At 33.6% G+C, this 12487-nt stretch overlaps 1 protein-coding gene across 1 annotated transcript; it reads left to right on the top strand.

Moving 5' to 3' along the window:
- Window positions 1–1220: 1220 nt before the first annotated feature.
- LOTGIDRAFT_153709 (hypothetical protein) lies at window positions 1221–6228 on the top strand (the record flags this gene model as incomplete). Its single annotated transcript, XM_009059731.1, has 3 exons — window positions 1221–1315; window positions 4865–5105; window positions 6205–6228. 3 exons carry the CDS (start codon window positions 1221–1223, stop codon window positions 6226–6228), a joined length of 360 nt encoding a protein of 119 aa, XP_009057979.1.
- Window positions 6229–12487: the final 6259 nt, after the last annotated feature.

Below are 12487 nucleotides of genomic sequence, written 5' to 3'. Positions count from 1 at the left end.
AAAAATTGTGAAGAATTTATCAGATCAAGCACGCTACAGTAAACGTCTGTTAGTGAAGGAAATTACTTCCGTTTTTCGAGTTGTGATTTTTTCTTTGACTTTTTGTCCTGCATTGCAGATGCTTCATTTGGGCTGACATTTGATACGAAATCGTGAAGACGGACGGGGAGGGGGTATGGATTATTTTGCTTTTTTACAAGTTCAAGGCAAAGGCGACTTAAGCTACTCCTTTGATGTTTATCCGTGTGGATTAAAGGTAATGAGAATGGGTCTGATCACCCTTTAGAGTATTGAAATCTTCACAGTTGAAAATACCAGTTAATTAGAAAACTCTTCGTACTTTAGATGCAAAATAGGCTGTGGCGGAGCCAAAGGGGGGGGGGGGGCGCAGCCGCCCCCCTCGCAGCCCCGAAGGCTAGTTTTTTTTTTTGAACGGCCCGATTTTATTATTTCTTTTTTTTTTGGAATTTAAAAATGAAACCATATCTTTGCCCGAATATCCTATACTATAACTGTATTTTTTTTTAAATTGATAGCCCGATTGTATTCTCCTATAATAATATTTCATAATTCATATTATTTAAGGATCGAAATCACTGCCCGAATGTCATTCGTATGATTATATTTTACATCTCAAATTTATCTTTGATAAATATAGAAAGGAATTTTGCCAAAGATGTTGATTTCGACAAAGTCATTCAGATGTTTTCAATGATGAAAAAAAGGAGAAAAGCTATGTATGACTAAAGTTGATAACTATGATAATTGAAATTAAAAAAAAAAAAATCGAAATAATAAAATCCATGCAAACATAACATATCCATTAGCCGAAAATCTCACCCAACATCGGGTGAAAACAGTACATCCCGTAAATTAAACTGAATACTTGTGGATCTCCTAAGGGGGGTAGTCTCATGTGTTCTAGAAAGAGTGAAAATACTCTGCCAATAACAATAGTGTTTCGAAGAGTTGCAAAATTCTCATAACTAAGTTAGAAATTCGGGCAACCTCAGATATCAGACGCCTTGCCTTTCCTTCTTCAGAGCATTTAACCGAACATCAAGATGAAAATGTTTCATTATCATCTCAGTTCAGGCAAAACGATTCAATACTCAAAAGTTGAGGCAGTGGTTCTTCAAGGCTTCGTTATCAGGATTCATTGGGACTGAATCTACCATGCTCAAGTAACCATAGTAAAATGTGCCTCAGGCGAGATCAATATGACACCGGACAACCGTGTCACAATATCTACGTATATTCAGTACTGTCGCTGGTCATTCGAGTCTATGAACATTATTGACCGATATATTCAACGGTAATTGTTGCTTTGTTTTATATTCTACACTTAATAGCAGAGACATTGCGCATGACGAGAGATGATAAACCCAAATCGAATTATTACAGTCAACCGAAAATCAAATACGATAATGGATATTTTGCTCGGACTTTTAAAAGAAAACTATATATTAGAGAACAATTTGCAAACCAGATTCAGACACGGTACAATCGTAGAGGACTTAATAGTCACTAACCATTAGATCCATCTATTATAGAAGTGACACATTGAGACATAAAAAATGAATCTGATTTCTCTAATGATAGTTTCTTCCGGAAAGGCGTCCTTACTGAGCTGTTACGGCGACGGAATACTAGCTCAGAGCGTGGTCGCATTAACGTGGTGTTGCTTTTAGTGTGTAGAAAATTGTCGTCAATAATCGCCGTTGATATCGCAACGGATTGTCTTTAGACAAGAGACGTAACATGGTCGCAGTCCTGCGTGACGGGGCTATAAGTTCTTCGACACCAGAATGGATAGGTTTAACATATTCCGACAATTAAAACACACAGAGAGTTATTACTGACAAAAACAAATATTTGTGTACACATTTGAAAAACGAAACAAGAACCCCGTAAACAACAAGTTATATAAAATATATATCATAAATATCTCAACTGTTGGAAATTGTAGCGATACTGATGAAAAATCACATTACACAGTTAATTGTGTTGCCCGTGTTCATTATTCCAATCCTAAGCAGAAAGCTCATTGTTTCAGCAAGGTACCCGAAGGATGTAACATTTCATTAATTTTATATCATCCTCATTTCCATTTGTTTCCATGTGCCTTTAGACCATAGACGACATGACATTAGAGTTAAATTCATTTATTTTCAAAATATTCATGTAGAAGCATTTAACTTTGCCACCATGTCTGAAGTTGACATACACCACACTAGGTCGATCGACATTAGTTTTGTGGACGTTGACTGTAATTAATCTGAACTTCTATCAAATATTCATATCTTGTAGAAAGTCTAGACACTAAATCATAGTGCTTTCCTTCTCTTGTAACACCCATTTATATTTAACACATTATCATTAACAGAGTAATGTGTATCATCATGCTGTTCTCCTATTGGGCTAAAGCTAGGCAACGCTTAACAGTGTGCAAAGAGTGATATTAAACGTGCACAGCCTGTATAAAAACTTGAGGTCCCATAGATAGAGATCCTTGTAACCCCTGTTTGGGGGAAGAGCTTCACTACACAACCTGTCTTGTTAAACTAACAGATAAAGAAAGGTAAAAAAAAGGGTATATCAATATGCATTCATAATATTGGTTTGTCAATATTTCGACAAGCCCTAATACATTTAAATATGAATTTCAAAATGGAACAAAATGGTAGTAATGACGTCAATGCTTCTGCCATTACGTTACTCTTATTATATTATACCTTATTTATTACCCAATATCGTATGTCTAAAATGAAAACTGAAACGCGCCAACTATCGCATTTAAGCTTTTTTACTCTCAATTTTGAAGAGCATAATAATTGCATAGTTGCGTCTGGGTAGTTTTCAAATTCTTATTTTACTTAGAAATCATTAAATATATATAGGGTTACTATTAGTCTAAATGTCAATTGTATTCAATCACTTTGAATAGTTCTCTGGTTGTAAATGTCAACACCCTCATATCTTAACACTTTGTGCTTTATACGTAGCTGTTTGAATCTCGTGGTTCTATTGCTTCTGTGTACTGGACTGGATAAGACATCTTGGTAACATACTGTGCAAATATTCTGGTTCTTTGAATGGAAGGGATATTTTGAAATCAGTTCAAACTAATCATGTACTTGTTTTGTGCCTCAGTTTGGAAATATGAATTTCAGCTTTGGATAACAGACAAATATCAGAGTTTGAAAAGTTGTGACCAACATCGTGTTATTTTTCATTTAAATTAAGCAGCTATTCTGGACTATCAAACTTGTGGCCATGAGTCTTTTACAGTGTTTCAATGATTAAAGGAATGTCTATTGAAATGGATCTCCTGTGTGATTTCATTTCAATGTAGAGACATTCTGAAAAACATTTAAACATGAGGACGTGTATGGAGGTCAATCGTATTCAGAATTAGATGCTATGGACTTATGTCTAATACATACGACACGATACATCTGTGCAATGTTCAAAGACAAAATACTTCTTTTACTTATGTCATAATACGTCTAATTCATAATGCAAATATTGAATTACATAAAACCACCGACAGAATACCTAAAATGATACGTTCAATGTCCTTTCACTTTCGACATTGTACATTGAACAAAGCATAATTGTCTTTGCGTCTTTTACATTGCACTAGTTACGTTACATCTTCGTCTTAGTATCTTCTACATGGGGGAGAAGTTATTGTGTATGATTTAATATTGCTGATAGGCTCCGCCCACAGGTCACAAAAAGATAATGCAGTCGGGATAAAACACGTTCACTAATGCAATGTAGAAGATACTAAGACGAAGATGTAACGTAACTAGTGCAATGTAAAAGACGCAAAGACAATTATGCTTTGTTCAATGTACAATGTTGAAAGTTAAAGGACATTGCACGTATCATTTTAGGTATTCTGTCGGTGGTTTTATGTAATTCAACATTTGCATTATGAATTAGACGTATTATGACATAAGTAAAAGAAGTATTTTGTCTTTGAACATTGCACAGATGTATCGTGTCGTATGTATTAGACATAAGTACATAGCATCTAATTCTGAATACGATTGACCTCCATAGGCGTGAGAAATGTTGCTACTTGAAGTGGGTCTTTGACATGATCAACAAACCCTTGAGATTTAGTTCCTCGAGTGTATCATAGTTATCATTTTAAATGGCGGCAATGAAAATATGATGTCAAAAGGTTTAAATAATGATTAAATAAGTTAATGCCTGATCATATTCCACAGTTATACATATACGTGTAGACAATAGGTTAAATTAAATTGGGCAGTACATATTATGGGACCAATTAGTTGTCGGTGTAAAAGGTATAACTTCTACAACTATTGTTCTATTGTCTGTAATGTTCGTATTCGGGTCAACTATTAAGAAGGAAATTCCACTGATTGTTTGAAGATTTCTTAAAACTTATTTTCCGAGTCCGTAGTCTTCCAGATACAAGTTTGTAGTCTGAAATTGTAAAAATATTCATTACAGAGGTTTTCTAGTTTTTGTACGTGTATTGGGGGAAATCTGCGAAAAGGCTATTGGAAGTGATAAGTGTCCCCGATACTCATACAATAGTTAGCAACACCTCTTGTGAATTAATTATTGTATATAATGATAAAATTGTGTTTTCTAGTGATACTACTAAATCAATCTAAATGTGCCCGTGGCCAGTTCACCAAATACATGTACGTTTTAGTCCAAAACCCCTTTCTTTCATTAGAACAAACCAACAAAGGTGATGAGTGGAGATTCCACGTCCACAATCCCAAGAAATAACCTACCTGAAATTGTTGAAAGCAAGGGGTGTTATTGATAATGGCAAAGCATCTAGAAGTTCATGTGTATATTTGTATATTTGCAGGCAACTAGAAGAAGATTATATAGAATATGCGACTAGGATTGAACGTGAAGCTAGTCTAACAGATATCAGTGAACAAGGCTTCCTCAAGTGCCCAATCTGTAATAAGGAGACTATTTGTGATGCCGTGGATGTGAACAAACCACCATCTGAACTCAATAAAACCGGAACTAATATCTGTGTTGACTGTGAACATCTCACGTGCTCAAAATGTGGGAAATTTTCAGTGTCACTTACTACAAAGGTAAGAGAATATATTTTGTTAGATCTACTCCAGAAAATGTCATATAAAAAAAAGATCCATCTTTACAACGTCGAGGTATTATGAATACCATTACTACCTTGACATCATTAAACACTTTTCTTGTATCACTCAAGTTTGTAAATGCAGCGATTTGATTGGATTGATAGTAAATACAGTCAATCAAAGCCCTTGAAATATCTGAACAAGTAAATCATTTTAAGATATCTTCAAATATCTATTTTGACTCAAATCAAAGTTTCCCATATAGAAATAAAAACTAACCCTGAATAGAAAAGCTCAGTATTGTTCAAAACAACCTTCACATTCGTCAGCAAAAATAAAAATACGCTTTTCCAAGGTTTTTTTTCTTCACTTTCTGATACCAGTATCGGATAAGGATATTGCACCATCTGCGTTATTTGTGATAGCTATTGCCATTGCTGCCGTGTTTTCGTTGAAAAAAGTAAACTTTATGTAACAGGAAGTAGAGCAGTTTTCAGAAAATTTTAATTTAAATGTCACAATTGAGGTCACCCTTATGTATACTTCGTTATACTTTGTTATGATATAATATATCATATATATGTTATAATTATGATACTCCCAAGCTATGCTAGCATTTGATATATAAATACTGCACGCACAGTCGTCTTTAATAGATATAAGCTAATATTATATAATAGAAGTAATTGAGACCATGTCAGACCGACATTGTGTCTATTACCACTTATTCTACCCTTTAATAATATAACAGGTTGTTTGTCTGGAAACGTTTTAAAGTGTGCTTAAATATTCTAAACCGACCATAACGTGTCTCTCGGAACAAAACTGTTAGGTCATGGCCAGGTGATTGAGACTACTCTGAATGTATGTCAACCACCTTAAAAGGAGCGAGAAAGAAAATTGAATTAGGTTTAAGTAGATTTAAAAGCTAATATAGAACAATATTATTTTATGGAATGGAAATTCTGTTTGAAACCACCTCCTTGATATAAACAACCTTTTTAAAGACTTTATCTTTGTTACCACTTCAACGCTGCTTCTACTTTCAATTTCATCTTCAGTAACAATGTATTTGTGATTTGATTATCCAGTTCAGGTCTTGTCAATAAGCGTCGATTAGTGATCGGATCTAGCGGAAGTGACAGCGGATAGTGTTGAAACATGGAGTAATTAGGTTACGAGGACTACATCGTCTCTTAACAATATTGATACTAAGTGAATTACTGCCGGCACTGTATCTTGGATTTAGACCACAACTCATTAGAATCAAGACGTATTAATTCAACAGTTGCAAGATTCTGTCGAGGATTGCTTAGGGCATGGCAACGCATTATTGGATTCACCGTGTTTGTTTTGGCAAGAATAAGGTCATATAAGGTTAAATATATACTTAGCACAATAATCTAGGACTATACTGTACGAAGAAATTGCAATATCAAATAAAACTCTACTCAAATATAAGACAATCAAATTCTAAATTTATGTCTTTACAAATCGTGGTGTTTTGAACAATGACTATAGAGGCTTATTTCTGTAGCATTTGAAAGCTTGACTAGAAACATTATTTGTTTTTCATTTCAATATAAAGTCATGTTGAAATTCATTCAATCAGTTCTGTAAAAGCTTCAGGTCAAATCGATTTCAATCAAGAAATCAAATACATACTTAGTAAAATCTGTAGAGAACTGATGAAGAATCTTGACTCAAAAAAACATGCAGCACTGAAATTTGCTTTTTCTTAGACTCTTAGATGTGGATGAAATATTTTCACTTGATAAGAAATAAACTTATAATTCAGCTCAGCATTTCGGAGTTGTTGTTAGTACTATAGACTCATGAAGATTACAATGAATGTTTCACCGAATTATAATTTTGTTGTTTCCAGCACGCTGTTCAACGTTCACACCTTATATCCTAAGACTTGCATTAAAACATAACTTGTCTCGTTTTCCCATTAGTATCTCATGTCAATATATCACCATTATTTACTTTCCCAATAATCTATCGATACAATCAATAATCAATCAAGCAATTCTCTAAATGTTTAACTGGATTGTTAATTGGAGAATTTCTTTCAATTTGAATTCAATCAAATCACAATGAACCACGAAAAATAAATGAGTTATTCATTTTGTTATTTGTATTGAAAACTGTCAATCTTAGAAAATAATAGTCTAGTTTGGTAAGTTTGATATACACATCGGAAATACGTTTATATTCTGTTTATAAGGCATATAGAAATAGGAGTAGGTAACGAAGCACAAGATATATATGGATATGAAATATCAGATATGTCACAAATAGTGTATCCATATATCGTGTGCTTCGTTACGTTTATATTCATTAAAAACACAATATAGAATACTGACCAATGAAAATATCAATTTTAGATGTTTCCGAAGATAATATAGCAATATATATGAATTTGGACAGATTTTAGTTACAGTTGACTGTTTTATTACCAAATATTCGAAACTTTGACAAATGCTAAAACTAGAAATATATAATTGTCCTAATTTTTATCGCCTTTGAAATTTTTTCAACGATATTTCATTTTCATATATTTCTTAATACAAGGTATTTACAAGGTTTGTAACACAGTCCTTCAATTTGCATCAGCTCCGTATTTGTAAACCTTAGGTAGTTTTCTATATTTCTATCTTTCTTTCCTTCTAAAGATTTATCATTGCCATCGCACAGATTTTTTCCTTCGTTACTTCGTAGAATTGATCAAAATAACAGACCGGAAGTAACAAATTTGCTCCCCGAGCTTTTATGTCGTTATCTCGTTACAAATCTCTTGTTACCTTGAAACAAAAAAAAAGGCGGTGCTATAATTTGGAAGTAAATTATTCAGAAACACTTGAACAAGCACTTTAATCAATCACGGTCAAAAACATTCAACACAAATACATAAAAACATGGGAGAAAAATCGAAGCTCATTTTAGTGAAGTTGGGTTTATTGGAAATTGGATTTAAAGTATCTAGGTATTCCATTAAAGAAATTGTCGTAGAGAATTGATATTAGTCGAGGTTTTCTAGGCGTTCAAAGAGCTAGTCTTTTATATCTATAGTCACTTAAATTACTTAAAAGTAATGAATGGATGCAAATTTGATGAGTACCATCGCGTCAGTCAATTATTTTTGCTAGCATTCTCTGATTTGTGATAGTTTGATTCCAAGCAAGAAAAGGTTTTGTAACCATGAATAAGAGTCATATTTGAAGTGTTCTGATTTCATGCATGACGTCAAGTGTCCCTGTTAACTCGATATTAAACATTAATTATTATTATTATGACGTTGTGTCGCAAATATGATTTTGCAAACGGGTAAGGTGGCTATCCTTTTTCTAACCTCTCTCTAACCCTTCACTGCAGCTTGGCGTAAAACTCTGTTTCATTGCATTTAGTCACTGATGCAGGTTAGATGAAATGACTAGTGGAATCCACCACTAGCAGCTCAGTGAAAGGTCCTATTTCAGAAATGCTTTAGCGTCTTGATAAGCCAGACGGACGTAAGTCTGGTTGATCTGGCCTATTAAGTTCCAAGTCTCAGAACTGTCAGCAGTAATTTTCTAGAATCAATATAGTTATTTTTACTTCCATCAATATTCCACTATCTGAAGTTACATCACGTCTATCAAAAACTGTTTCTATAGCTAATGGTTGGCTCCGATAGCAGTAGAAAACTTATCTATACAATTAATATGCCCCAGGGATACGACAATAAATTGAAATGGGCACGGGTAATGATGACAAAAGAAATAACATAGACTGGATTTAACGTACAGTTAGACTTACCAATATACCATAAATATAATGTTTTGAATAGTAGGCATCCTGAAAGTAATGTATAAAATAATGTAAAAGCCAATACATCATATTGATGATTCCAAGAACAGACCCAAGCGCCTTATATCGTGAAATAAACCATGATATACCTTTTGTCATTTGACCGCTAGAGGTATATGTGCATGTTTTAAAGTTTTATTAGTGGCTGACAGGGTATCAATTTCTTAACAACAGGAATTGTAACCAAATCCGTTCTTCAAATGATCAACAATTGATTTGTGAGCATTGTGAGGTAAAAATTTGTTTTTCCATTATGTCAATTGAATTAGGTCTTTTATAAAGTGTAGTTTTAATGAGAGTTTGCAGTCATAGAAAACATCAACCGGAAACATACAACGTGGCGTGCTTCTACAAAAAATTAAAACTGGTGATAAAAGCTATCCGTATTCGATGTTTATTGGAATAAAAGATGTTAAATCTCCAGGAATTACTCGTAGAATGGCTCTGATCCTGTGGCAATTAGAATACATTGGTTTGTAATAGCGGAGTGACAGAACAATTACACGCTTGTTTTCTAACACAAAACTGTGTCTGACAATGCGAATATCACTGACAACAGCAAGAAGAGAGTCAGATCTATGATGAAGGATGCTACGTCTATTAAAATTTGATATACAAACAAAACCAATTCTTGTCACAAATCTAAAAATCGATTAAGACTGACAATCCTGAGGATTTTTTGACTTCGCAGAACGTTGTGTCGTTAACAACAGTCCTTACTTTTTGTGGACATTGTATGAACAAAGGTTAACCATTGTATGTTTTATTTTGTATATTTTTGAATAATGTTAAGGAATTGCCATAGAATGGAAACAGAAATGTGTTGACTTGACATTCAGTTAAAATGATAGATGATAAAATTTGATATATTTGATTATAATTCAAAAGTAACATATTTCCTATTTCAATTTGTTTTTTCCCACCCATTGACATTACAAAGAGACAAACCAATTTTCACGGTCACGCTGTGTACATGAGGTTTATTAGAGAAGATCATTTTCAATTGCAAAAGAGAAACGTGAAAGTTCTATGTCAAGTTTCAGTAAATGAAATATAATCACTTGATAGAAATGGATATAAACGGCATATGCATATTAAGTAAATGTTCTCCATTAATTTGGCAGAAGGAGTGAAGCGACTTCTTACTTACTTTCAAAATGTCACGTGATTGAAAAATTCTTAATGGAAATGCTGATTATATTATTCACTAAAATAGCTGATGGAATTGTTCACGAACTCAGAGTATCAAACAAACCGATTAGTCAAGACAATTTTCTGTCATGTTCAATTACACGAAGACAACAACGTGTGAGAACATGAAATATGTGAGATGAGATATAATAAAGCCGCATATACATTGACAATTTATGTTCAATAAATATAGAAACCAATGTTTACAAACATACCCTCAACATGTATGTCATGTTCAATAAGGTAGGCACAAACAAATGTTCACGAGCACACCAATTATGTGGTATAAACGGCTCATACCATGAATATTTTCTGTCGTATGTCTGTCTTGCTCAAAAAGTGAATTTTCAATTTTCACGCGCACATGACATCTTCGCAAACACACTGAAATGTCAAGAAGATTTATTATTTTGTACCACTATTTATGTATTAATATTATCATTACTTCTTTCAAAACGCCTTGTGTTCGTTAATCGTTATGTTATAATGGCTTCCAATAATACGTTGACGCATGCAAGCTCTTGCGTATCATAGAATACCAGCGACTAGTTGTCATTTCCACAAAATTCATACAGATTATGATTATTTCATTAATTTATTTTAACAATACGTAGCCTGAAGCCATAGTATATTTAATGCTCTTTGAAACTGAACTAAGATAAAAGATACAAGTGTTTAAAATGACAGGAGTTGCGTGTATGAGCACAGATTTAAATCGAGGTAGACAGGCAGGAAATGTTCCAACACGCAATCCTGGAAGCATTCTTCTAACAATCAGAATTATATTCTGAAACTCATTTTATTAAATATACCTATAGTATTATATTTTCCATGCTCATTTACAAAATATTTTTAATACATTGAAATTACATTTTATTTTTACTTAATTTCCAAGTTTATTTTGAATACATAACACTGCATTTATCTACAACTTTCCAGTAATATTTTGAATACGCATATCAGTGACTTATCTACATTGTAAAACATTCTGGTTAGAATCCATGATCATCCTGGACCGAATTGTAATGAAATAGCATCCGGAATCAATAACCTACAACATTTTGTCAATATTTATAAACAATAATAATACATATGAATTAGTGAGCTGTGTCAGATTTGGTAAAACAGGGTGTAAATAACATTTGTGAATTTTGTCTTTCCAGATGCAAGAATGGGTTTGCGATGTATGTGAAAGACGCCGGAAGTTATTAATGACGAGTGGTTTATGGTACCATGGGTCACACCCGGAAACAGATTTACCACTCGAGAAAGAACTCATCATTCCACAAACATTTTCATCTCAAACTGTAAGTTTAGAAATACTGTGATGACAACCCAAACTAATCGAATATAATAATATTTAATCCTCCTTTGTATCAGTGAATAATTTTCCGTCGATTTTAAAAAACTACAATTAAAAATTCATAATGTGTTAAATTAATCAATGAGTAGATCAGTTTTCCAGTGTATAAAATTAGTCTGGTTTCTATTTTTTTTTTCATTACATACATTTTCTTTTTTCTGGTAATAATAGTGATTTCTCAATATTGATAGAGTATTCGACAAGAAATTCTACTGACTGTACTTCTAGTTTGATATTGTGCTAACCTTTCTACTTCCAGATCCCCAAAACTTCGCCGTCAACTTCCAAAGAAAGATCCCCAGTTCGACCACAGCAAGTTGTAATTTCAGATCCAACGGCTCTCGTGTCTCCTAATTTACAACCAGCAGATCAAAGTAGCAATAATAAACGTAGCCCGAAACATGACTCAAAAGTTCTTGGAAGTGATCAATCCAAAACTAAAAGTGTTGTCAAAGAATCGTCGTCAAACATTCCATTTGTGGATTTGTCAAAATCAAGAAGTGTTTCTAAGGATCAGTCATCAAATATCCCGTTTATGGATTTGTCAAAATCAAAGACTGCTTCTAAGGATACGTCGTCGAACATTCCCTTTGCCGATTTGTCAAAATCAAAGACTGTTTCTAAGGATATGCCATCGAACATTCCCTTTGCCGATTTGTCAAAATCAAAGACTGTTTCTAAGGATACGTCATCGAACACATCGTTTGTGGATCTGTCGAGATCAAAGACCATCTCTAAGGAGACGGCGGTGAACGTTCCCTATGCCGATTTGTCAAAACCAAGTAGTGCTTCAAAGGATCAAACATCTTTCACACCGAAATCTGCAAATGTTTCGAAAGACTCGTCAAATATACCCATTGAAGAGGTATCTAAATCTCAAAGTTCATCAAAAGATGCCACATTGGACGTACATAATGTGGATTCTTCAAGGTCGAAGACAACTAAAGATAGATCCCCAAAAAAGGAAAAGTCA

The sequence above is a fragment of the Lottia gigantea genome, assembly GCF_000327385.1.
Source record: "Lottia gigantea unplaced genomic scaffold LOTGIsca_4, whole genome shotgun sequence".
NCBI lineage: Eukaryota > Metazoa > Mollusca > Gastropoda > Lottiidae > Lottia > Lottia gigantea.
The sequence above is the reverse complement of the archived record's forward strand: the minus strand, read 5'-3'. Positions and strand labels throughout refer to the sequence as shown.